General features: G+C 41.6%; 1 protein-coding gene across 2 annotated transcripts; it reads left to right on the top strand.

Moving 5' to 3' along the window:
* The first annotated feature begins 1,330 nt into the window (after positions 1–1,330).
* On the top strand, positions 1,331–27,516 carry VPS39 (VPS39 subunit of HOPS complex). 2 transcript variants are annotated; one of them, XM_033062862.1, is made up of 26 exons: positions 1,331–1,524; positions 3,159–3,224; positions 3,986–4,012; positions 4,453–4,517; positions 5,214–5,256; positions 6,227–6,321; positions 7,529–7,627; positions 10,109–10,201; positions 11,696–11,879; positions 12,395–12,515; positions 12,873–12,993; positions 13,751–13,880; positions 15,049–15,191; positions 16,045–16,188; positions 16,751–16,892; positions 17,156–17,242; positions 19,182–19,255; positions 19,821–19,919; positions 20,176–20,293; positions 20,765–20,893; positions 21,359–21,461; positions 22,335–22,380; positions 22,680–22,829; positions 22,987–23,121; positions 23,695–23,786; positions 25,067–27,516. In XM_033062862.1, exons 1-26 carry the CDS (start codon positions 1,452–1,454, stop codon positions 25,140–25,142), a joined length of 2,655 nt encoding a protein of 884 aa, XP_032918753.1. In that variant the 5' UTR covers positions 1,331–1,451; the 3' UTR covers positions 25,143–27,516. The 2 variants fall into 2 exon arrangements, with proteins under 2 accessions (XP_032918753.1, XP_032918755.1); XM_033062864.1 differs by lacking the exon at positions 3,986–4,012.
* Positions 27,517–27,656: the final 140 nt, after the last annotated feature.

Raw genomic sequence — 27,656 nt, forward strand, 5'->3', positions numbered from 1 at the left:
TGACCAGCTTTTTGTTAGGATGACAAGATGTCCCATTAGGAACTCCAAAGGATGGACGGAGTAAGAGATCACGTGCCCTGGTAAAGAAATGCAAGAGGCTTGATAGGCACAGAGTGAGTCAGGGTCACAAGACCTAGGGAAGGTTATGTTTATCTTATTCTGCAGATGTAGGGCTGTGTGTGAGTTTGTTCTCGTGTGTTCACTTTATATGGCATTTTATGTTGTATGCTACATATTGAAGTCTAAAGAGGGTAATGCTTCACAAATAACTTGCTCTCTGGACTACAACCATGTGAGGTCATTATTACCCGGTGTTACTGAAAAATTTCCTTTCATTAAATCGGTGCCAAGTCCCTTTTGTAGGGATCCTTGATTAAAAAGGACATTTTGCCTGAGCAAATTTGGCAATTTGCAGTTTTGCTATCTGTGAAGGGGCATCTGACTTAGCACAGTTTTGTGCTTTAGCACAAAATGTTCATTCCTGAGCACGAAAGAAGTTAGATGGAAGAATGGCATGGTTGTTCTCCCATTCCTGTGCTTTGATCTTCCAGCACAGAGCATCCTCAGTCCCTGTTTTCTGAAACTCGTCTCTGTTAGTAAAGATGCTTGAAGAAATTTGTACCACGTGCTTTTTGAGTTTGGTTTAGTTTCTAGGTCCGTGTTTGTTAATGTTGCACCTCTCCACGACAAACATAAATGCAACTGTGGCCGATTCTGGAAAGGACAAAATAACAAGAAAGGTTTCTTCCTGGAGCCTGAAATTCACTGGCCATGTTCATAGGATACGTTCATTAAAGAAAAACTTACGACCTCAAAAAATAGACATTTGCTTGCAAGATACGCTTCGCTGTTCTCAGCTGGTTGCCGCAGGTAATGCACGTCAATTTTTGCCGTTGTAGCCCGGGGGACTTCCCTAATTTCTCTGGTTTAGGGTAGCCAATGGCAACCGGACACCTCCTGTAGTGACGTTTTGGGCAGACGAGTGTCTCCTACAGCCCCTCCCCTTTTCGGGGTGTATGAAGATGCACAAGGGTTTTAGGATCCCGTGCCGCCCTCCGGGGCGGGCTCTTGGATGCCGGGCGGAGCCCCGTTTGTGGGGCTGGGACAGGCTGTCGTTCCGGGTGGAACAATCCCCGGAAAGTGACAGCACTCTAGCGGAGTCTGCGGGGCGGTGCGGGGACGGGCGGGCGGAGCCGGGACGCGCGGGGCCGTTCCCGTGGGACGGGCGGGCGGAGCCGGGACGCGCGGGGCCGTTCCCGTGGGACGAGCGGGCGGAGCCGCGGTGCGGAAGCGGCGCCGGGCGGGCGGGGCGGTGCCGGAAGGGGCGGGAGCCGTGGGCGCGGGGCCGTTCCCGTCGGGGCCATTCCCGTCGGGGCCGTTCCCCGTCCCCGCCGGTGCCGACTCTTCCTGGGCCGGGCGCTGCGGCAGCCGGGGCCGGAGGAGCCGCCACCATGCATGACGCCTTCGAGCATGTGCCGATCCTGGAGAAGCTGCCGCTGCAGATCGACTGCCTGGCGGCCTGGGGTGAGCTGGAGGGGCCGTGCCGCAGCCCCAGGGGCTACGCTCTCCCGTCCCGGGCGGCGTTGTGCGGCTGCCGTGCCTACCCCAGCCTACCCCGGCCCTGCCCGGCCCTGCGGGGGCAGCTCCGCCCGGCCCGCGGTGCCCTGGGCGGGCCGGGCCGGGCACGGAGCCTCTCCCCGGCCCCGCGGTGCCGAGCTCCGCTCCCGGGGCAGCGCTGCCCTGCCCGGCTGTGGGGGAGGCTGCCCGGGCTCCCGGGGCTGTAACCCTGCCCTGCCTACTTTCTTGCTAAAATAGCGTTCCCTGTGTTTTGACTTAAACTTGATTTGGAGGGCCGGTGGTGTGTTGGCGTCTTAGATTTCGAGTATGTTTGCACGCGTTAGTGATACGTAATTGTGGGTTACATTTTTGGGCATATTTGAGAGTCAAGATTTTGGTCAGGTGACTGCACCAGCTGTCCTAATGATCAGGCTTGGTGAGGCTTTCCAGAGCTGCGGGCAGGTGCCAGCGGGTGTGTGCCATCGTGCAAAATCGGCGATTTAAATGGCTCCACACGCTATGGAGTTGTGACCCCGCTAAATTGTTTTAAGATTTATATCCTGAACGATAATGCTTCTGTTATACATGGACTGTTTATGATGGAGTTATGTACTGGAGAGGATGCGAGGACAGTTTATTCCTGCAATGCAGCTTTCATCTTTTTCTCTCTTTGAAAGTGTTTATTTTGCTGAGCTAGGGGAAAAAAGCCTAAACATACAGACTTACAGCGGTATGGTTTTGTAAAAAAGACGTGTAACTCTGTCTCCACAATGTTTCTACCAAGTAGTAGAAGAAAGGTCTTACAGGAAATAAGATTTTATTAAAATGCAAATTTCTTTGGTGATGAGGAAGTATGAGATGTAGAAAGAAATATTCATGTTGCTGCTTTCTAATATGATATTCAGTGAAGAGGAAATTCAGTCATAATTCATGAGCCTGTAAAGATTCTGTGCTTTTTGTGTGGTGTAAAGAAGAAAGAGTCTGAAACTGTGCCACAGAGTTTGTAGATAAAGGCCCTCTTTTATAAATCTTGAATGATGCTTGGTTGTCCAACCAATCCAAATGTTACCTAAGCAAATCTGCCACTGTCCTTCCAAACATAGCTGACTATTCCAGAGAGACTTTTTAAAAGCCTGACTTAAAAACTAACAATCAAACCCTTGTAAAGTCCTTGTTTTTCTTTCTGACAGTACTTCCCATTATGTAGCACTGTTCCTCTCTGAGAGATAATAATGTCTGAAGAATAATTTATTACCTCATTTGATTGCATACAAGATGCAATGGTTTGCCTCTTTACTTTTATATGAACCAGTGGAATGTGGCGGCCAGGCTGTTTATTCTGTTTTACTGCCTGATCTTTGGCTGTCCTCTCCTGAGAGTTAAAGTTACTTCTGTGCACTTCCACTGGAGAGATGATAGGAGACCTGTATAGTCACCACAGAGAGTCCTTTTTGGTGATGGAAGCAAGTTTCCAGGTGTTCTGATAAATGTAACAGCCCCATAATAGGCACTGTGAAGAAAATTACCCAGCCAAAACCAGCACAGCTGTGAAGGGCAGTATTTGCTGAACTAATTAGACTCTTCCTCTCCTGTCTTTGTAGAGGAATGGCTCCTTGTTGGTACCAAACAAGGGCATCTTCTGCTTTACAGGATCAAAAAAGATGTAGGTAAGTTGATTTTAAGAATGGCACGAAAAAGTTGATTGTTATTTTTACTTCCTGCATTTTTAGAGGCTGTAGTCATTTTAACACTAGTGTGATTGGTTGCTGATTTTTTTCCTATATAGAATTTCATGTATGTAAAGTATATTTTATTTCAGGCTTCTGTGTGTTTAAATTTATAGTTAGTGGCTGTAATTTTTATGAATATGGTATACAAATATGTGTAAAAGCAGTGCAGTGTTCAAGTTGCCAGAGTTTTGATGTGTGTCATCTTTTAATGACAGACTGGATTAGTGAGAGAGCAAATCTATTCAGTGGGTCCATAAGCATCATGGATGGGGAAGAGGGATAAATATTAACTAGTTTTGTTGTATTTATTCTTTCCCTGCCTCTTTGACAGTGCTAAGTGCTCATAGGCTATTCTAGGAATGCCACAAATAGAACTATTCTATTTTTGGTGTGGTTAAAATCGATTTCACTAAAGAGGTTTGTATTTCACATTGGCTGCTATTATGTAGAAACTGATGTTATTGAATACAGTAATATTTGTAGCATGGCACAGGAAAGTAAACACCAAATATAAGTTTCCAAGTTCATCACCTGTTAGAAAGATACTAATTTGTAGCTGCTTGGATTCTAGAGACTGAATTCAGATTGATTTTTCTGAAACTTGAAAGATGTCTGTCCAACTGGAACATTCTGGTCTTGAGTTGTTAGTGTCTTATCTTACATGGTAAATTTCTCCCCCTTTTTTGCATCAATGCCAGGAGAGGTTATGTCATCAGAAAGTGTCTGTAAGTCTTTCTCCCTAAAACTCATTTTAAACCTTTGTGGTGTATTGTTTATTCCTTGTCTATTTTGCAGTGATGTGCACCCTAGCAATTAAAGTTGCTGATATTTGATTAGTGTGGATAAAGTCTTTATGGGTGTCTTTGTATCTCTAGGTTTCAAACTACTTAAATATAATGCTTGTAATATAAAACTTGGGCAAGGCAGAAATGTAACTGCTGTTGAGGCCCTCAGCTGGGTACAAGAAGTGTAATTTACATTTTCACCTGACTCTGTAGAAGACCCTCTGATGCATTTAGCTGTGATGTAAAAGCACAGATATGTTAAAATGTTCTTCCAGTGTTAAGTGGTCAAATTTGCTTTCATAATTATTTGTAATTTACTTAATGTAAGATACAGTCATGAGCAACTTCAGTTTATATACCCTCTTTGATCTTTCTGATAGGTTGCAATAGGTTTGAAGTGACACTGGAGAAATCCAACAAGAACTTCTCAAAGAAGATTCAGCAGGTAGGAAATACCATCTTCTTCATGTGAGGACACTTTTCAGCCAATAAATGAAATAACAAATGTACATCTGTAATATCTGCTATGCTTAACAAAAAAATTTCCCAAAGCTGTAGCTTTTCTTAGAGGTGTAACAGCTAGATGTTTTTGTCCACTCTTCCCACGACAGGAATAAGCTTGATTTGATTGCTAAAGCAGAAACAAAGGAATTGGAACTTGAAGGTTTGTTTTGTTAGCAATAGGTTCTCAGGTGTTCTGGCTGAGAATATTTGTAAAAATGATAGCAATACATCAACAGACTGTAACATATTATTTGACTCTCAAATGATATCCTATAGGAATGTGATTGTAATTCCACTTACTTAAATGTACAAGTGAAGTAGCTGCCAGTATTAATTCCAGGAAAAACTGAAAAACTCCTGCAAGATACGCATCCTTTTTCAGGATGAAATACTCTGTATGCTTTAGAAGTATTTTTGTACTAGTAACATACCAATGTTTACTAGCTTAGGTTGGAAGTGCTATGTGCTAGCTTGTGAAAAGTGAATGTAACTGAAAAGACTTGCAATAGCTGGAGGAAGGTTGTGCATGGAAAACCGCCTTGTCATTATTTTGAGATTTTCTTAGGCTATCTATAATCAATCCTTGTTCAGAGTTTTAGTTTATGAATGGACTCACTATCAGCTTTCTCCTTTTCAGATCCATGTTGTTTCACAGTTTAAAATTTTGGTCAGTCTATTAGGTAAGTGCAGAAAAGTGTTTTATATTTAATGAGTTCTTGATGCAGTTACTTGTCTGAATGTGGCACCCTTGGCACACACCTGCATAGTAGTCTGGTTGTTGAGAAGTCATTGTGTAAAACTTAGCTTTGCATTTTGCAGAGGAAACATTAAGCAACATAGATTGAGTAGCAGCTTCGCCAGCTTGGAGAAGGAGCATTAATGCTGTTTTGTGATTAGGAATGAAAAAGTACATGCATGCTCTAAAGTGTCTTTGTAAAATGGAGTTTGTGTTGGCATCTGTATGTGCACGTGTATGCATGCATGTGTATGTGTGTGTGATATGATAGGGACTAAAGCTTCTGACTAAATTTGCTTTATGTATCAAACTTACTGTTGATATATTGCACCAAATTCACTTTACATGCAGATATGATCTTTTAGTGTCTTGTGGAATACTTAGGTTTGCTTGGCTCTGGCTTTCTTTAACTTATGATCTTCTAATGTCTCTTTTTGCTTATGTTACTGCTCCCTTCTTTATGATTTCCAAGTCCCAACTCTTTCAGCTCCAGATTTCTGCTACTTGCATTCTGTGCATACAAAAACTTGACCACAGTACCCTAAATTTTCAGCTGTTTACTTTTCATTAATTTCAGGAACCAGTTCAAAATTATCTTTGTTCATGTGGTCTTCCATCTTGAACTTCCTCTGTTCTGGTCTGCTTGCTGTCCCTTCTACTCTGCCTTCCCCTGCTTGGTTAGCAGTACCATTCTGGAGTTTTACCAATGCTGGTGTTAGTCGTCTTTTCTGCATTTATTGTATTTGTATGTGCCTTAGCATTTTTCAATTTTTGGGAAAACATTTCCTTTCTTGCAGCTCTTAGTTTCACGAATTCTTTTTATATAAAACATAAAATACAGTGACTTGTTTGAATTAGCAATGACTCTGCATGTATTAAATACTAAATAATAATTGGAATTTTGTTTAAAACAGAAAATAATATTTATGTCCATGACCTGTTGACATTTCAACAAATCACCACAATTTCCAAGGCAAAAGGTGCATCTCTCTTCACTTGTGATCTCCAGGTAAGGGGAGGAATGCAGCTGCACAGATCTCCTTTCTGTTTATAATAAGGATTCCTTTTTCATCTGGCTGTATAGATTAGGTTTGTTAATTTTCTGTTAGATGAAAATTTCTTAGGTGCTAGTGCTTTTTAAAATTAATACCTACTGCATTTGCTTAAGGCAATAATTTTAAATTATTTTTCTTACTCTGCTTCACAAGGTCTTTTCCTGTGCCTGTTGTGATTGTAGCTTTTGATACAGAACTTTTGATACAAGACTTGAAAGCATTTTTGTCCTATATCAACTTTGACTCTTCTTTTTTGAAAGGTCCCCTTAATATAAAAGCCATTTCCTTTCCTTGCATTGCCAGTGTACTAGCTCATTGTGATTTCCTTCTGTCACTGGGTTTTTTTTACATTTTTGTTTCTCTTTATTGGCCCTACAAGTCCTAGAGCAGTTATGGTAAATTCAAGCCCTAAAATGATTGTGTAAGGTATAGCAGTTCTCTGTTCATATGCTCTGGTTCATTAAGTGCCTAATTTATATTCAAGTGAGTTTCTTAGCCTACCCTTGTTGTTCAGATGCGTTTTTTGTAATCAGAAGAAATGGTTTAGCACTCTTTGTAATTTTTAATTTTTGCCCCATGGGAGCTTAGTGTTAAATATTTTTTATGAAGTACTTGGGGTTTTCTAGACATGAAAACTAATGTCTCAAAGCACCTTTACATCTGGTCATTGCAAAGTGGCTTGTTGTTTGTGTGTTCAAGCACTTAGCTTTCCTAGTGTTTGTTGCCAAGAATCTTCTCCAACAGATTAGAATATTAGATTGTTCATGGTTTTATCTGTTAGTGTAACACATTCTTTGTGTTATTCCATTTCCTCGCCTCTCCTGTATTGCATAGAGTTCCAGCTATTTTTCCTAGTTTTGGGGTTAGATGGATAGCTCTCTACTTATCTTCTGTTTGTGTGTGTGTGTTTATGCCTTTGGTGCTCTTTTATTTGGATTTCCTTGATGTCACGATTCCTGTCAAAGTTTGTTTTTAAGTATCCTACCACCTCCCCTGCCACTTTCCTCCGCCTCTCATACTTCCTTTTTTAGGGAATGCCCTTTGGGCATGGATGAACAAAGCTGCTCTTCAGTGGACAGCTTGCTTCCTAACAGAGGCTTCTTTTGGCCTTGTCTTGGCTCTCTGTGAGTGCCTGTGAGTGAGGGCTGTCTGTTTTCACAGCAATCAGATACAGGGGAAGAGGTGCTGAGGATGTGTGTGGCAGTGCGCAAGAAGCTACAGCTTTATTTCTGGAAGGACAGAGAGTTCCATGAGCTACAGGTGAGTTGTGTTCTTTCCTTAGCCAGGATGTCTCAGCAGGGAGGGTAGTTGCTCTTTACTGTTTGCCATGCAGTCTCTGTTACTCAGAGGCACTGCTGACTTTCAAAACATTGATGGTTGGTTCTGCAGAGATTTAACAATGAAACAGCAAATAGAAGTGAAAGTCTTGGAAATCACAGTTAATGGCATTAATACAGTCTCATAAGTTAAAATTAAAGTAAGGGCTGTGTCCTATATTTTCATGTTCTGGTTGTAGTACACTTTTAAGTACAGTAGTTTCACGAATACAAGCCGCACGGATTATAAGCCGCACCCCCGGTGCCTCGACAATGTTGCTGTCTTTGTCAATAGATAAGCCGCACCCCGAATATTAGCCGCACTTTCGTTCGTCGCGAGAATCCGTGCGCAGCTTTCACAAATTGGCCAATTAGTAACAGGATCGCGGCATAGCGGGCTTTACTGGCTCGGGGCGGGGCCAGGCAGGCTCGGCCCGCTCATGGTTGCCGACGGGGCCGGGTGGCCCAGCTCAGCGCCACGGCTCGGCGGGGCTGGCCGGGTGGTGCTGCCGCCGCCGCCGGGCTCGCTGGCCCCCCTCTCCCGTCAGCACCGCCCCGCTGCCGCTTTCGCTCGCCCCGCGCCGCGCCTCGCGAGCGCCGCGCCCGACCCGCGGCGCTTTCGCGGCTCGCGGCGGCGCGCTCGCGGTTCGCGGCTCGCGGCGGCGCTTTCGAGGCTCGCGGTTCGCGGTTCGCGGCTCGAGGTTCGCGGCTCGAGGTTCGCGGCTCGCGGTTCGCGGCTCGCGGCTCGCGGCTCGCGGCTCGCGGCTCGCGGCTCGCGGCGGCGCTTTCGCGGCTCGCGGCTCGCGGCTCGCGGCTCGCGGCTCGCGGTTCGCGGCTCGCGGCTCGCGGTTCGCGGCGAGCGGCGGCGCTTTCGCGGCTCGCGGCTCGCGGTTCGCGGCTCGCGGCTCGCGGTTCGCGGCTCGCGGTTCGCGGCTCGCGGCTCGCGGCTCGCGGCTCGCGGCGGCGCTTTCGCGGCTCGCGGTTCGCGGCTCGCGGTTCGCGGCTCGCGGTTCGCGGCTCGCGGTTCGCGGCTCGCGGTTCGCGGCTCGCGGCTCGCGGTTCGCGGCTCGCGGCGGCGCTTTCGCGGCTCGCGGTTCGCGGCTCGCGGCTCGCGGCTCGCGGTTCGCGGTTCGCGGCGAGCGGCTCGCGGTTCGCGGCGGCGCTTTCGCGGCTCGCGGCTCGCGGCTCGCGGCTCGCGGTTCGCGGCTCGCGGTTCGCGGCGAGCGGCGGCGCTTTCGCGGCTCGCGGCTCGCGGCTCGCGGTTCGCGGCTCGCGGCTCGCGGCTCGCGGCGGCGCTTTCGCGGCTCGCGGTTCGCGGCTCGCGGTTCGCGGCTCGCGGCTCGCGGTTCGCGGCTCGCGGCTCGCGGCTCGCGGCGGCGCTTTCGCGGCTCGCGGCTCGCGGTTCGCGGCTCGCGGTTCGCGGCTCGCGGCTCGCGGTTCGCGGCTCGCGGTTCGCGGCGAGCGGCGGCGCTTTCGCGAGCGCCGCTTTCGCTCGCCCCGCCGGCAGGGCTGCCGCCGCCGCCACCACGCTCGCCGGCCGCCCCCTCCCGTCTGCACCGCCGCCGCGTTTCCTCGCCCTGGCCGGCACTGCAGGCCCCCGCACCGCCGGGCTCCCCCACGCTGCTGGCCCCGATTCTGCTGGGCTTCCCCCGCTGCCAGGCAGCCCCACCCGCCGGCCTTCCTGCTTCTGCCATGCTCCCCTGCACTGCTAGCCCCAGTTCTCCCGGGCTCCTCCGCCCTGCTGGCTCAGGCTCTGCCGCCCTCCCTGCCCCGCCCTGCTGGCTCAGGCTCTGCCGCCCGCCCCCGACACTGCTGGCCCCGCCTCTGCCAGGCTTTCCCACCTCTGCCGGGGCCGGCCGGGCTCCAGCTTGGCTTGGGGCTGCCGCGGGCTCTCACTTCCGTGTTGGCAGCTTTTAGAATTTTGTTAATAGATTAGCCGCCCCGGAATATTAGCCGCACTTCCGGGTTTCCACCAAAATTTTGGTCAAATTGGTGCGGCTTGTATTCGTGAAATTACTGTACTTGACTTTTAAGTCAGTGGAATGTATTAACATGCATACCATGCAAAAACATTATGGAAGTGGGTGCACTCCTACTCAGTTTTTCAAGCATGTCTTTAAGTCAGACCTTAGTTACTGACAAGTGTAGAGAGCTACAGTTGTGAATACTGGAATGAGAAAAAAATAACTAATTGAAGTAGGTAGAGGCTTCTTCAGCTACAATGCTCTACTAGAAAATTTTCTATGGAAAATTTCCAGCTTACTCAGAGCACACCTCTTCACTGTATATGAGTCTAACCTTTTTGCTGAATACTGCCATTCCTTGAGCAGTAGGTGCTGGGCACAGGTGTTGGGGAAAAACACTGTGTTGCCAGATTTGATTTTGCTTTTTGTTCATAACAGCCAGTCTAACCTGTTTTCCTCAGGGGGACTTCAGTGTACCTGATGTACCCAAGTCTATGGCCTGGTGTGAAAACTCCATCTGTGTAGGCTTCAAGAGGGACTATTACCTGATACGGGTAAGATGGGGCTGTGTAACTGTGTTTTAAGATTTGGGTAGCAGTAGACACTATGGAGGCTGCTCCTGTGCTCAGGAATTTAGATAACATGAAAAACATTTAGCTTTTATGAAAAACAGCATCTGGTACTCCTGCTATTTGTAATTTTGGAAAGGGCAGTGTAAGCCTGTCCTTTTAAATGCATATTTGTCAGGAAGTGATCTTCTGTTTGTTGCTGTTGAGACCAGTGTTTGCAGCTCTTGCAGAAAAAAGGAATTTGAGAAGATACATTTTGTTTTGGCAAAAGTCTGTGTAAGCCCAGTTTGCATTTATTTAACGTATTAAGAAATGAGAATCTCTAAAAGGACCAAGAGACCAAGAATAACTCATCTGGCATACAGTGAAACTTGACCATTCTTTCATTTTTTCATTCTCTAGCTGAACTGTTATAATTTGAAAATCTCTGAACTTACTGCTAATTTAATATTACAGTTTCCCCTTAGACTTCATTTACAGCTGTAGCCTATTCTTTTTTCTGCCTTTACAATTGGCTTTATTAGATATTATAGGAAAAAGATGAGGTGCACCACACGCATCCATGTACGTACATGGGTGGCAACACTGATCTGTAATCAAAAGGAAAATCACACAATTTTTACAGACACTCAAAACAGATACTGCTCACAAAAGAAGGGGTACCTTTCTGCACTGCTCTCCTAGATGTTGATTCCTGCCATTCTAGTGATGGGAATAGTTGTGCAGCTGCTCAAGCAACCTGGATGGAGACCAACTGTCCAAGTGTTTACTTTGGGTTGGCTCTGGTGCTTGACTAACCTGTCCTTGAATAACTTGATTTTACTAAATAGGCAGGAAAAGTACACGTTTTTATGGTGTTGTTTTTTGGTGGCTAGCTGTTGATTTATTAAATGCTTGAGCTGTAATGCAAGGGAAGCAGCAGGAATGTGTGGCTGGAGTTGAAGAAGGATTCTCTTAGGTTTTGGTTGTTGCATCAGCTCATGAAGCAGTAATTTTTCATGTGAGTTCAGTTCCCACTTACAGCATGTGGCCAGAATAATGGGTGGGCAGGGGGAAATGTCTAGGCAGGTTTTTAGGCTTTTAGTTTGTTTTTGTTTTTTTTAAGTGTCAGTGTGCACTCATGCCAGAATAAAACAGTGTTAAAAGGTTTGACCTAAATGAGGTGTTTGGACACTTCAGCTGATTTTGCTGCTCTGCTATTATGCGTTTTATGAACGGGTATGAATGATGTGGTCAGCTACTATCATCATCTCAGACATAAATGTAGTATTTTTTTAATTTCAGAATTATGCTAAGCAGGATAAACTATGATGGGCAGATACCTTTATTGCTTCTCTTTAAATTTGCACTTGTCCTGTTAGTGACTAGCCTGGGCTGCAAAATCGCTCCGGGGGTTTTTGCTTTAGTCTTACTCAGCTTTGAATAAAAGGTTATTTTGCAAAACACATTTTTTTATTTTTATGTTCTTTATCATCCTAGGTGGATGGAAAAGGATCCATCAAAGAGCTGTTTCCCACAGGGAAGCAGCTGGAACCACTGGTAGCTCCTGTGGCAGATGGAAAAGTTGCAGTTGGCCAGGATGATCTAACGGTTGTTCTTAATGAAGAAGGGGTCTGTACTCAGAAATGTGCCTTGAATTGGACAGATATTCCTATAGCCATGGGTGAGAAGCAGCAGTTTGGTTTTGGTTTAAATTTACTTCTTTACTCTTGTGTGTGTGATTAAATCATATTTGCAGTATTTTGAAACCAGCAGGATTTGGAGTGTGACACTTTCTGCAGTATCCTGTGCTGTACTCTGGGGAAGGTTTCACGCATTTGTTTTTGCTTCTTAGCCTTCTTTGCTTTTGGTCTGTGGCTCTCTCTCCTCATAAAATAGGTGTATTCCATATCTTTTATAAAAGGGACAAGGTCTGAAATGGAAGGCAGTGTGTTAAAGCACTGTAGTTCTGGGCACCTGGGTGCCTCAGAGCTTCCTTATGGTGAAGGATGAGCAAAAGGTGTGGTGGTAGTCTGTTAGCAAATTGCTGTCAGTGTTGAGCACTGAGTTTTGTTTTGAATATGAAAAAGGGGCACATTTCAAGGGGATGAAAAATTGAAGAGAAGCCTTAAGTCACAGCTCGTTTCAAGGAATACTTGAGAACAATCAACTGAAATGTTTCACTTCTTTCATGACTAGAGCACCAGCCTCCCTACATCATTGCTGTTCTGCCAAGGTACGTGGAGATCCGCACTTTCGAGCCCCGGCTGCTGGTGCAGAGCATCGAGCTGCAGAGGCCACGCTTCATCACCTCTGGAGGGTATGGATATAACTCATTATCACTGCTCTCAGGCTGGCTGGCTGCATGTAGCACTCTGAAAAACTGGGACAAGAGCAGCTTTTCTAGCTCTTACCTTAAAATATAGCACTGCAGCAATCTGTTGGTTTTTTATGGAGATTGGTGGAGGCTATACCTTGAAGGGGACAGGATGAAGTTGAGGGTCTTTAAGAATTTGTGACATTGGAGATACAGTCTTCTTTCTGCATTGCAATAATGCTCCAGTTGCTCTTGGATTGATCCATGTTTGTATTATTGGGCTGGGTTTCTTTTAAGATAGGGTATAGCTTTCTGAGCAGTGAAACTTAATAATTGACTTTTTTTTTTTCTTGTTTACAGCACAAACATTATATATGTGGCAAGTAATCACTTTGTTTGGAGGCTCATTCCAGTGTCTATAGCCACACAGATCCAGCAGCTCCTGCAGGACAAACAGTTTGAGTTGGCTTTGCAGTTGGCAGTGAGTACTCAAAAACTTGAGTTTGCAGTGGATAAAATTGTGCAAAAGTACACAAAAGGATGTTTGCCATCTGCTTAACTGTAGTGAGTCCACAAATCAGTCAGTCAGTGTAACCTCCCAACTGTCCACTTTGCACAAGCTGGTAGACTCTTATAACTGCAGTTTTAGTTTTGTGCTGCCTTTATTCCATATTGATCTACTGTGGTGTAGATTTTGAGAAATCATCTTGTATATGAAAGATTATCTCTCTTAGCTGTTTAATTGGTTACCTTCTTGTAGAATTTGAAATAATTTGGGCTTCAGTCTTCAGACTGCCTGTAAACAGTGTATTTTGGAGTTGTGAGTTTTGTCATGTGACTTTTTTTGTGGTAATATTACTCCTGAAACAATAATTTGTTAGAGATACTGATGCAGTATCTTTAGTTATACTGTTCATACTGTGTTAGAATTTTTTGTTTTCTGGAAACTCCCCTTAATTACATTTTGAATTGCTGACTTGAAAGAAACAATTTGAAAAGGCAAATGAATGAAGAGACATTTGCTGTGAGGGAGCAGGTGTACAGATAACCAGAGGTAGCATTCAGACCTTCCAGGTTATGTCAGTGACACAATAAGCATAGACAGGCACCCTCAGAGTGATTCTCTTTTTTCCTTCCTGTTCTCCACAGGATAATGCTCCTTTTAATTCTCTAGGGTGTTTCTCTCTCGTGTATGAGGCCTGAGAGTTTTTAATGTTTGTTAATTTGTATGTATGCAGGAAATGAAAGATGATTCAGATAGTGAGAAACGACAACAAATTCACCACATAAAGAACCTTTTTGCCTTCAACCTTTTCTGCCAGAAGCGTTTTGATGAATCCATGCAAGTTTTTGCCAAGCTTGGTACAGGTAAATGCTTGGGTTGGCATTGAATCACTTAAATTAGGAAGAATTAAATCAAGTTCACTGGCTATTTTATAGTGGTTTTGGTTTGTTTTCTGTTTTGTTTTAGTTTAAAACAGTGCTATCTTGTGCAGATCAGTCCTCTGTGAACAGCAAATAGCCTTGGCAGCTATTGAGTTTGTTTTTTTTGGTGGAGTTGGTGGTTAATTACTTAATAATTTAATTAACTACACAATTAAGTACAATTAAATACTTAACTACACTTAGTAAATTAGTAAATTAAGTCAGGAGTTTGCCCTTTTTACAGAATATATATGTATTCTAGGGCATAGCATGTGCTATGAAGTTGAATGTTTCAGCAACTGTGAAAAGCCTATTTGTAGCTTGGAATAAAAAATAAATAACATCTGTAGCTTTGCAAATTCGTTGGACTCAGATGAGGACCCTTAACCCTTAGTTTACTCAAGATGCTGAAACCAGGAAACTTTCCTGTGCCTTTGGAAGTCAAACTAGTCTGATACTAGGTCATACTAGGGCTATTGGAAGAATGCTTGAAGATTGAACTTTACCATGGAATACTGCTTAAGACTGAGATTCTTTTTACTGGTGACAGAATTCTCGTGTATTTAAACCTAGAACTTTCTTTCATGACATAATTTTTACTTTAGAAAACTACAGTGAAAGACAAGGACTGAAAACTCAAAGTATTTTGAGCTTGAATTAGAGGATAGTAATTTTGAATTTGCTTAAACTCAGTGAAAACGAGTGTGCACTAGTTACAGTTCTATTTACAGAACTATTTAGTTCTTGTTTCAAAAACACAGTAATTTTTTTCTTAAAACATTGCTTGTACCTAGAAATCCTGTCTTACTATCAGAGTGGTTCATGCTAGGATTCTGCAAGAAGAGCAGTAAGATTGTGATAATAGCTTGTCCTTCAAGTGTGCCAAGTGAACAGGTTGGAAGTGCCTGTGCTTGGACTTTGAATATGTTTTACTCTTGCTTCTTTTGCATTGCTATAGCCTCTTTTTTTTGTAATGAACAAATCTTGATTAGTCTCTAGAACCTCGTGGATGTACAAGTAGACTGCAGACTGCTCTGTTAGAAAGATAAGTTTGCTCTAGGTTTGCAAAAATAATATGAATGGTTACTAATACCAGTTATTTTTTGCATAGATCCCACTCATGTGATGGGTCTGTATCCTGACCTCCTGCCCACAGATTACAGGAAACAGCTACAGTATCCCAACCCCCTGCCAGGGCTTTCTGGGGCAGAGCTGGAGAAGGCACATTTAGCTCTGATAGACTACCTAACTCAAGTGAGTGCTCCTCTACCTGGTTTTAGAGCAGGATTATTCAGTTCTAGCATGCTTTCTTGGTTAACTTTGATGTGCAGGCAGCAGTGCACCTAGTCCAGTTCTGTCATGCCAGCCTTAATGACTGTCTTCATGGCTGGAAAATATGGCAGCAGCTCCTGAGTGAGCAGGGGAAGTGGAACATGTGAGATACCCCACAGATACGTGGAAAACATCACGTGTGGCTGAACAAAATTTCCTTACGGATTAGATCTTCATACAAGTCCAGTACTTTATTTCTGGTATCCAGCTGAAGAGGAGTTGAGCAGTTCATTTTTTGATTTTTGTTCAATGATTATTATTAAGGGCACTCTGTCCAGGAGATAGGTTGAGGGCATGCAGTAAAAGGTGGAATGGGAATTAATGACATTTTAAGTTCCTGCCCTTTTTATTTTGTCATAACTGGAACCTGAATTGTTTGGTTGCCATCCTTAATAGAGTAAAAGGAAGTTTGTCCCTGAAGGAGGATAGGTTTTATGCCTAGTAGTGCAAATCTAAATTGTTTTCCAAATGCTTCAAATGTTTCCTGACTTCTCTAAAACATCTCTTCAGGTTAACAGAATTTCCTTCTTAAAATTTTCTCAAGACTCTGGATATTTTATGAAATTATAAATATGCAAAACAAATGTATACACCTGAATATGGTTGCAAAGTTTGTGTTGAATAATTAGTGACAATAAAATTTTTTGGTAAACAATTAAGACAAGTTATTAAATTGGCTTAATTTAGTCTTTGTAGTTGGTGGGTTATATTTGCTGAGGTGAGATGTAGAAATCCATGGCCTTTTCCTGTTAAAATTTCGCTTGATGTCCTGCAGAAAAGAAGTCAGCTAGTGAAGAAGCTAAATGATTCTGATCATCAGTCCAGTACCTCACCCCTCATGGAAGGAACACCCACGATCAAATCCAAAAAGAAGCTGCTACAAATCATTGATACCACCCTGTTAAAGTGTTACCTGCATGTGAGTTTCTGTATGACCTAGAGGCTATGCCATGTGAGCTCTGTTGAAATTTCAGACTGAAACATTTAAGATGGAGGATAAGGAGCTACTTCAGAAATGCTCACACAGCTGTCTTTGATCTAAAAATAACATGTAAAATCTGAGCATTAACTCGTTTCCTCACTGGTCAGGAAGCAGTTTGAGGGAATGAGGCAGATGTGTATGTTTCTGGTTACTGCCTCTGTCAAAGGAAAGTGGCCGTGGCTGTGTATTTTGAAGGTCTGATGAATGCTTTTATTGCCTTATACTGTTAAAAGCAGGAAAGTATGATCTTGGCTGTTACGATATTTTTCAAAGCCTGACCTCTATTGTTGAAGGGGAGTAACTTTGTGTTTTCTTTCTGTTCTCAAAATTATGGAAATTAACATCCTACTTACTGGGAGATGTTAAACTATAATTTCTTATTTTTCTTAGCCTGTGAGGCTTCCTTCTTCCCTTGCCCCCACTTCCAGCTTGTTTTGTACTGTACACTTAGAAGGTGCACTTCCAAGGAAGTTTTAAGTGCTCCCTGTTTTGCTTGCAGACAAATGTAGCACTGGTGGCACCACTGCTACGTCTGGAGAACAATCACTGTCATATTGAGGAGAGTGAGCATGTACTGAAGAAGGCACACAAATATAGTGAGCTGATAATTCTGTATGAGAAAAAGGGTCTGCATGAGAAAGGTAAGTATGAGGTTGGGAGAGGAGAAGGAGTAGAAGCATGTGTTCTTTGTAGTGTGTTTGGGGAGCAGGCAGTGTTCTGAAGAGGCTGTTTAATCACTATGTTGTGATTAAATCTATCTTTGTTCCTGTTACAATTTGGTAATTTCTATTTTGTATGTTCAAAACAAAACTTTGTTTTGTCTTCAGTAAGGAAAAATGCACTTTTTTGTGGTTCATGTTGGAGCTAGCAGTTGCAAAGGCATTAACTTCTGTTGTTTCGAAAGCATTACAGGTTCTGGTGGATCAGTCAAAGAAAGCCAACTCGCCTTTGAAGGGTCATGAGAGGACAGTGCAATATCTGCAGCATTTGGGTGAGTGTGAAGAGGAGCAGTATTTTGTGATGTTTTTATTCTTGTTTGGCTTAGCAGTTATTCTACTGTTTGGCAGCTTTCTGGAGGCTATCAGGCTGAAGGGGTACCCGTGTTACCTTGTTTGGTTTCTTGTATAAAGCAACCTTGAAGTATTAGCTCAATGGATTCAAGTTTTGTTGAAACTTAAATATATTATTGGAAAACATTCCTTATTTCTGATTAAAATATCCACTGGGAGAAAATGGGCCACAGTAATTTGAATTTTCTTCCAGTAATGGTTTAAATTTCTGAGTAAAGTAGAAAATCTTCTTTAGTCGACTGTTTTCTATCAATTTTTGGGCATTTAATGAAATACTTTTAGGTAGTTCTCAAGTAATTACAAATTCCTCCAGCCCTGTAGCTATAGTCTTTTTAAGTCATCAAGTATGTATTACTGATGGGTATTTGATACTTGCCTTGTGTCAGTAGAGTAAGCACTTGTTTATTGCATCAAAGCACATATTGTATGATTAACCATCAACAATGGGCTTTATCAGTGCGCAGAAGAATTATTTGTTTACTGGGATGTAGGTAGCTTTCTGTGTTGCATTATCCTTTTAAAATAGTGTTATGCAGAACCTTTTCCTATTGTAGCTCAGGCTTAAATAAAGGATTTGTTGCCGAGGAAGTTGAGAAATTCCCTGCCTGTGTCCTGTGTAAATCCCCATGTAGATGAATGTTATGTGCTGAGGTTGCCAGTTGTTGTGTTTTTTGGTACAGTGTGATGTTTACCTTTTAGTATACTGATCTGTAAGTTTTGGTAGTTATTTAATGAGCTGCTCCTCTCCTCCTGACATTTTCACTGTTTTGAGTAGGCTTTGAGTAGGTTTTAACTTCATGTTGGATTTGCTTGGGATTTCAGCAAAGGCAACTTGGTTGAGTATTTTGGCAGGGAACTATTCTAATGCTGCACTTCTTTATAAGGAGTTAGGCTCTGTGTTTTACATGAAGACTACTTCCATGACTTGTCCTGTCTTTTTTAAAAATTTCTCTGTGAGGCTAGCATGCCCTCTATTAACTTCAGAAACTTAATAGAGTTCAGCAAAATTCAGAGCCATAAATTTACTACCATTTACCAAGTCACACTTTTGTTACTGAAACTTTGAGATTAACTCTTCTGGGAACTATTTCAATTGTTTTACTTCACAGTGCATACAATCTGCATTTTTAAAATTATTTTTAAAATTCTGCTAATATGAAGATGTTGCTTGTGGGATGGAGAAAAACAAACAATAACTGCTTTTTTATAGTGTTGCTCTAAGTTAGTTTCTTGTATAGTTGTGTTCTATTGTTTGGGCAGTGAATGCCTCAGTGATTCTGAGCAGGAGGGTGAGGGAAAAGTCATGTTTTCCTAACATGTTTTATTAGCATTGTGAACCAAATGGTCCAAACTATAGTGCTCTTTTTAAAGGGGCAAGTCGTACATTCAGTTAAAAGCTGAGAAACTGTTACCTGTCATGTGTGCCAGTTTCTTCAGTACTATGATGCTTTACTACTTGTTATAAAGTATTTGATCATTTGCTGTAGAAGTCATTAGACTGACAGACTGGAGGTGGACTGAAGGAAGTTACACAAGTGAGAAGTTCACAGCCTCTCTACCCTAATAAAAAGAAGTTGAAAGGAAAGACTTTTGGAATGCGATTAAGGCAATCAATCTTGGTTTTGGGCTGAATTCTTTACGTTTGGTGACACTTAGTATTTGAGTTAATTTTTGTTTCTGTTTGAAATAATGTTTGTGAAGCAATGCAAGTGTGGCTTTGGAATGAGTGATTTGCTTGACTTGAGCAACTGGATTCTTCATGTAAATTAAGCTTTGCTGGCTCTGGAAAAACTGCTTGTGTTGTGAATAGATAGATATTTAGGATTTTAACAGTGAGCACTGCTGCTTTTTGTATTCCAGGCACAGAGAACTTGCACTTGGTATTTTCCTACTCTGTCTGGGTGCTAAGAGATTTTCCTGAAGATGGACTGAAGGTAGGTGTGGTTGAAAGAGATACCTTGTTGTTGACATGCTTAGTGCAATATATGGAAATGGGATAGCTCATTGTAAGAAGCTGATGAATGCTAAATCTAATTAAATACATAATTTGTATTTTTTGTGTTTGGTACTGTGCTAATGTTAGTAGGAGATAAAGCAGGTCAATCTCTCGTTTTTCCATTCTTGGAACACCTTATAATAAATAGCTAGAAATCTTTGATACAACATTTCATGTTATTGATGCCACACTTTTGCACAAGAGCCTAATTGAGTATTTCAATGTCAAATTTTGATTTACCTATAAAATTGACTCCCTGTATTTGGGAGCTGTTTGGCTTTGTAAGAGAAGAGTGTTCACTAGGGCAGAAGTGGGGGTGTTTGTTAGTCTTTTCAGATGTGAAATAACTTCTCAGTGCCTGAAACTGCTCAGATGTTTTTTATACTTTTAGTGCTTACTCTTTGGACACATGATGCTATGCTGGATTCAGTGCTTCAGAGACAAATATATTGTGGTGCTGAAAAAAAGAAAATCACCAATCTGAATAAAATTTTATTTAACAGATATTTACAGAAGACCTCCCTGAAGTGGAAGCTTTGCCACGAGACAAAGTGCTCAGTTTCTTGATAGAAAATTTTAAAAGCCTGACTATTCCTTACCTGGTAAGAACTCAATCTCTACTAATGCATTTCACCTTCAGTATAAAATGCTACCTGTAAGATTTTAGTTCTCCAGGAATTGGAGTCTGATGCTGTCTCTCAGAATGCTAGCTGTACTGTAAGTTGTGCAAAGAAAACATAATTAAAATGCACTAAAGCATGAAGTCAAGCTTGGTAAAGGCAAGCATGGAACTGTTGCTTATAGAGAATTACTTCCCAGAGGAAGTGTCTACAGCTGAGCCTTAACTTGTATTTACAGGAACACATCATTCATGTCTGGGAAGAAACCGGTGCAGACTTCCACAACTGTCTGATCCAGCTGTACTGCGAGAAAGTGCAGGGCTTAATGAAGGAATATCTCAGTTCTTTCCCTGCAGGTATGTTTAACCTTTTCTGGTGGGAGGACCAAGGGTATGGGAGAGCACAGGGGGGCCTTCATATTCCTTGTTGTAATCCTTCCCTGTTGAGATCCAGCATATGGAACCTAAATGATAGAGGGAAAGGAAAACAGAAATTGTGGGTTTGTAGGGCAGTCTAGTTTATTGGCTCTCAAGAGATCTTAAAGGACCAAGCAATGCTTTGTTCATAATCAAGTGGAAAGGCAGCTACTGCTCCCTGACTTCTGCATATTGAGGGTAGGGAAGGGTTTTGAATAATTTGAGTATTGCTTAACCAGCCATGTGATGTGTTTTTTAGGAGCTGAAGTTAGTTTGGCAGGTGCATGGCAGTCCCAACACATGTAACAGTCCTATCACCATTTAGTTCCTCTTCATAATGATTTGTTTATCTTCTTCTTGTGTACTAGTGTAGTTGTAATAATTTAGCTTATGTTGTTTTCTTTCATATAGATAGAGCTCCAGTGCCTGCTGGGGAGGAAGGAGGAGACTTGGGGGATTACCGGAAAAAGCTGCTTATTTTTTTGGAGAAGTCTAACTGCTATGAACCTAGTCGACTTATTAGTGACTTCCCCTTTGATGGTGAGTTCTGTTTCCACAGGTTAACTAAACCCTAGCTTATTGCACTGTACAGCAAAACTTCCTCTTGTATCACAGAATCATGGTAACTAGAAATAGGGAAGACGATCTGCAGTTGTAGGTCACTGATGTGTATACTAACTCTGTTTTTGCTGGGACAGTTGGGTTTGCCAGTTTCTTCAGGATTCCTGTAACTGTTGACCTAAGACCTTGTGGCATCTCCCAGCTATTTAGCCTAACTTTGTGATGGTCCTGAATCGCTGAATAAATCTGAAGGTTGTTGTTTCTTAAAATGACTTAAGAATTCATAAAAGGCTTCTGAAACTAGTGTGAAATGTAGACTTACAGTGTCAGTGTAATTTATACTGTAGCCTGAGCACAGATCAGTATTTCCTTCTGTTAGTCTGGTCACTAATTTTATCATTTCTCTGTTGTAGCTATTGTTTTAATCCTTCATGCTCTCACTAGGTCTCCTAGAAGAACGTGCTCTGCTCTTGGGTCGAATGGGGAAGCATGAGCAAGCTCTATTTATTTATGTTCATATTTTGAAGGACACCAACATGGCTGAAAAGTAAGGATTTCTTTATTTTATATTTTTGCATGACTTACTTTACTGACTGCTGTGTGGATAGGATGTGTAGTGAAATGATGCTGTATGTGGAGCATGAACATTGTAAGTCTTCAGGATCTTCTGGGTTTTCACATTTTATTGAAAAAAAAAAAGCCCGTCTGGATGTCTGTTTACTATAGATGCTACTGTTGTCCCCTTCAAGTTTGCCTTTTCATGCTCTTCTGTCATTGTGCTTTAGAGCAATATCACCATCATCAATGAGTTACTACCTGTCCTTAGTGTGTGATCCTGTGTGCTGTTTTGCTTTCTATGTGTTTTGTGCCAGGGAATCTCCTGAGTGAATCAGAAGTACTCAGGTAAAAACAGAAATACCCAACACTGGCAGGTGTATCTGAACACTGGGGCCTGTTCAACATAGCTACTTTTAAAGCTGTTTTCATCACATACTTGTTGGAGGCATTCAGCCCTGGTATGCAGTGTACACTAATGAACAGCTGCTTTTTGTGATTCAGATATACTAATTAGATATATCTACACATAGGTTTTTATGCTGTGATGTGTTATTTGGAAGTATCTTTTCCCCCTTTTTCTTACACAGCTAAATTAAATTTGGCTTCTGCGTTAAAGCTTTTCAAGTTGATTGGAAGTGGGAGACTTGCACAAAACTTTGCTTCTCTCAGCATTGTGATGCAAAGTAAATGGTGTAATTCTGCTGTGTTTTATTGATGAATTGATCTGAATCAGATGTGCAGTCACCTAACTTGGATGACTTCAGTAGTGAGAGCATTTAAATGTTAATTGCAGTAAACTGATTCTTTGGGTCCTAAAATTGTTTCTGTATTTGACTTGATTCTTCTCTGCTGATTCTTCTAGCTACTGCCATAAACATTATGACAGAAACAAAGATGGCAACAAAGATGTAAGTAGCTTCTTGTTCAGTACCTTGTTTGAGACATGAAAATTCTTCTTCTATATAGACTTTTTCAGGGTTTGTGTGGTGTATGAGAACCTATGTATAACCTCTTGGAATTTAGGAATTACTAGATGATCGTGGGGTGTTTTTTGTTGAGAATGTTACTGCATTGATGGCTTTGAGCCTATATTAAGAGCTGTTTAAATGAGCACTTCAGAATTTTGGATGGCATGGGTACAACAAAAGTACCACTGCTGGGTTTTACTAGCACTGCAGTTTTAGAACTTCCCTTTTGTGTTCTACAGGTGTATCTGTCCCTGCTCCGCATGTATCTCTCCCCACCCAGTGTTCATTGCCTGGGACCCATCAAGATGGAGGTGCTGGAGCCTCAAGCCAATCTGCAGGCTGCTCTGCAGGTTTTGGAACTGCACCACAGCAAACTGGATACCACTAAGGTAAGTCAGACCTGTAAGTACTCAGTTTGTGCTGTTGGCAGGAGATTACAGAAGGTACTGGAGTAGGCAAGTGAATGGATTGTGTCAATCTAAGTGTGTCCATTTCTATTTTGCTTTGGTCTCTATTACTCTTTAACTTTTTTTTACTTTGCTCCAGGCAATAAACCTACTCCCAGCAAATACACAGATTAGTGAGATTCGTATCTTCTTAGAGAAAGTACTTGAAGAAAATGCTCAGAAGAAAAGATTTAATCAAGTGCTCAAGAATCTTCTCCATGCAGAATTTCTGAGGGTAAGCATCCACCACCTGTTATTTATTGGAATAATGTTTTAAAATACATTAAGTATTGAAATTTACCATTTCTTATATGGGATGGGTGTCCTCTAGATGGTGCTGTAATGCAACTGAAATTAAATGGGAACCGTGTAGCTTGAACATCCTTTTTGCAGGAGATGGTGTGTACATTCATTTTAGTTTGGATGAGGTGTTTGTCTTTGCTCATTGTACTGTGGTGTGCACTGCAGAATCATCTCAGACAGCATGGACTGGATTTCTTTCAAATGAAGTGAACCAGAGGAAGCAGTTCAATCGTTCACCTTAACACCCCTTTAGTGGTTGAATGCCTTAGGCTGTGGACCAAGGTGAAAGTGAAGCCCTGCAATTCATATAGCCTGGGTTTTCGGTGTTCAACACCACCTGGTCTGCGCCACAGACATTACCAAGTTGTGCAGCTTCTTCTGTGCTGCACAAGTTGGTAATGTAGACACAACCACTGACAGTTAAATGTTGTGATGGTTTGCGGTTTCATCAGCCCAAGGCGTGGCATTGCTTTTTGAGCAGCTTGGGTTTTTTATCCTTCTTTAGGTCCAGGAGGAGCGGATCTTGCATCAGCAAGTCAAGTGCATTATTACAGAGGAGAAGGTGTGCACTGTTTGTAAAAAGAAGATAGGCAACAGGTGAGAGAGCTGGGTAAACTGAACCAAATGTTATTCTGGTACAGTTAAACTGAGAATGTTGGAAAACTGAATATATGTATAGCCAGAGAGAACAGCAGTATGAGGGAGCCATTTGAAGAGTGTTTGAATTACAAATTACATGCGTTAGCTGGATGATTAGAAATACTTTAAAACTCTGGTCAGTGAATTTGCTGCAAGAGTTTAATCCTTCTTTCAACAAAGGAATATAAAACCCTTCAGAAACTCCCAAGTCTTACTTCACAACTCTACAAGGCATAAAATCAGTCCTCATAATGAATTTTGAAAACTTTGTAAGAACACCAGTTTTCTAAGAACCTTCTTAAATAGAATTGAGGAAGATGATATAAAGAATTTTAAGCTAAGTAACGTATAGTTTTCTATATCTGATGACTTTATGGCTTCCTGACTGATACATGTTTTGTAGCCTACATGCAATAGGATGTTTAAAAGTAGAACCAATTTGCTTGATTATTTGGATGCCAGTGACCCTAAGATGAACTCAGTTGGTTAGAGCATGGTGCTGATAACACCAAGATCCAACCAGGTCTAACCACTGTACTGGCCATTTACTTAAGAGTTGGACTCTTATCCTTGTGGGTCATTTCCAACTCAGAATATTCTGTGAATCTGTGAACTTTTCTTCTACCATTCCTAGTCGCTAATTTTATGTTAATATAGAATTCAAATTTTATTTGCACTTGGGTTTTTTTTGTCTGTCAACTGGAGGGAAATGCTACATGACTTAGTAATTATTTTCTTCTCGATGCAAGCCGTTCTGAGATATCAGTAGCATTAACAATGATAGGGAAAGGTTCTTTCCCCAAAACATTTTAATAAACATCAGTCTAAATATTGCTACACATTAAAGTTTTTGTTTTTAACATTCAGCATGTGGCATCAGCATTGAAATTTACACATGCAATATTGTTTTGGTTGTCTAGAATTTTTCTAGTGCTGGTGAGTTCAGCAAGATTTTGAAGGGCAAGCATGTCCCCGAGTCTTTAACTTGTTACCAGTGACTTCCAAGTAAATTGTGCCTACAGAAATGAAAACAGATTTTAAAAACCTCCAGACAAACCTCTTACAAAATACATAGAATTATTTTGTCTGTTTTTTCTTTAATTATGTCCAGGCTGCAGTTTAAAAAAGTTTCAGTATCGCGTGTCTCTCTCTGAATCTGCCCAACTTGGATGCTCTTGTTTGAATATGGAAAACTGTTTGTCTTGACAGCTGATGTTTGTGTTTTGTTCTCTTCACAGTGCTTTTGCTCGATACCCTAATGCAATAGTCGTGCATTATTTCTGCTCCAAAGAAGTCAACACACTGGACACCTGACCTTGTCGTGGTCAATAATCCCAACATTCATACGAAATTCAGTACTGATGACTAAAGAAGTTGATGTGTCTGAGATTTTTGAGATGTGTTGCTGGGTTCTCTTACACTGGGTAGAAGTCATTTGTATCTGTGGACTGACTGTACCTACCCAGCGATATTGATTTACTAGAAAATGACTTTAACCATGTTGTTACAGTGCTGGCAACTACAGTGAACTTCTCAGTCCTCAGATGAAGAATAGAAAGTGATTTTTGTAGCGAGTTTTATAATACACTCCAGCCATGAATGGTTAGACAACTCTCGGATGTTCACCACAAATCAAGTTTTACAATAAAATGTATTTTCTTAGGGTGGCAATGTTGTGAATTGGCCTTGCATGTAAGTATTTATACAGAAAAAAAAATTCCCTGAAAGTCGTTGCAACCCTATCAGTGTTGCATGGAGATCACCAGGTGTTTGTCATAGAGAAGGCTTCTGTGTCTGTTTCTAGACGTAGGAAGTGTAATTTTTATCTCAGCGACAGAAATTATTTAAGTGCTGGCCAAAGGACTCTCTATTGATATTCAGTGTTTTTGCCTGACCTTCTGGTAAGTTGTTTCACAGGAGACAGACAAATAGTGGATACTACTAAGAAGCCTTTTCCCCCCCTTTTTGTTTGTTTGAGAGCTATAAATGGAATTAACTCGTGTGTTGTTTGCACTGACTATACTCACTCTTAGTGTGAGTGGAAGATTTGAAGAAGTTCGTATCTGCACTCAAAGGAAAAAGCAGAAAACACCCTCTAAAGCAATTTCTGGAAGGAGTGAACTCTAGTTACTGCTTGAGCTTCTGGACTGTGTTTGAGACTTGTATATAAATTCTTTAGTATCTGGTTCACTTTCCAACACTTAAGTAAAATCTAGACTGTTTCAACATCTATGTATTTTAAATGCTCTAGAACTGCATTCTGCTCAGGCTGGTACTGTTCTTAAATTACTCTTGGGCCAGAAGTCTTAACATAAGAACTGAATTGTACCGTGCTCACTCTAGACTGTACTATTTTTGTCTAACTTATTTTTTTCAGAAACATTAATCATTACCAGATTGTTATGAGGGACAAAGTATCTGTTGCAGAAAGAATCCGTGGAGTGGTAATGGAAAGGCAGCAGTAGCAAATAACCCAGCAGTGGCTGTTTGCCTCCCAGCATCCTGGTCTAGCAATACTTATTTATAAGACATTATTAAGTAGTATGGAGCATGACATGTAACTACCAAATATCACATCTTAAAGAACAATCTGATAAATCTTGTCCACCTGAAGTGTAATTGAACCTCAGTTAACATCATAGGTTTACTTAAATCATGTGAGTGTTTTTTAGGAACAGATCTGCTGTAGGCTGACAAGAGTCCTAATTCACTTTCATTTGCCAGTGTTAATAGTTTTCCTTGATAACTGTGTTTTCCTTGTTCATATGTGCTTGTATATTTATTGTTCATGCATTCTTCTGGATTTCTTAGTCCAGTGTTTTGCTTGGATGTCTTGGGCAGTATTGCTACTGAAATATTTCTGCAGAGGCTGGATAGAGGGAATCTGTGGTGTTAATGTTTTTAAACTTGTATTTCTTCTGTTTGAAGAAGAGAGCCTAAAAATACTTACACTAGATTTGCACATTCTGTATAGTTCTTTATATACTAGTTCAGGTACGGAGGAAATGTGGTTTGGGAGAGTTGTGTTTACAGATCATAGAGAATAAAGAGAGGGTATTTAAAAAGACCCTGCATTCTTTGTATACAGATACAACAATGCTACTCTGATTTTTACTCATCTTATGTTTAGTACTGGTAGTATGATTTTTATTTACCTTCATTTTCTGTTACCAGGATCTTCATTGTGCTCTTACTTACAAGACTAAAGTTGTGCCTCTGTTCATCTCTACTGCATACTTTTTACAGAGACGTGGTTTGTACTGTACTTTTTTCTTTTCTTTTTTTTTTTTTTTTTGGTTCATGTAATGTGCTTTGGGTTTACAACCATACAGCAGGTTTATCTAAAGCAATAGGTTGTAATAAATATTGTGAACCAGTGTGTGTTTCAGTCATTGTGCAGTTAAGCTTCTCTGGGCTGATGTAGATTTTATTTTTTATTTGTATATTAGACCTCATTTTCTCCTGGATGTAAGACCCAATGTGGTATCTCAGTATCACCTCTTGCTTTAGTATGTGTAAATCAGGTGTGGCCATGTCATCAGTTCTCAGTGTAGGTTCTTAAATCTACAAGTTTATACATGCTTGTGAATGTTCTCAAAATCCTACTAAAACTACTTTTGTATTATCTCTTTGAATAATGTTTTTGCAAGGCTTACATCATTATACCATTAAATATGTACTTACTAGAGAACACTAAAATTACTGACAATTTTTTTGAGTGGTGATACACTATTTTGTGTTGGGGAGGGATGTTGAATTCTGTGTGACCAAATCAGGAAATGTTTAGATTCACAGGTTTGCACTTGCTTGGGCTGTAGATCATAAAGT

Source organism: Catharus ustulatus, chromosome 6 (assembly GCF_009819885.2).
Source record: "Catharus ustulatus isolate bCatUst1 chromosome 6, bCatUst1.pri.v2, whole genome shotgun sequence".
Lineage (NCBI taxonomy): Eukaryota > Metazoa > Chordata > Aves > Passeriformes > Turdidae > Catharus > Catharus ustulatus.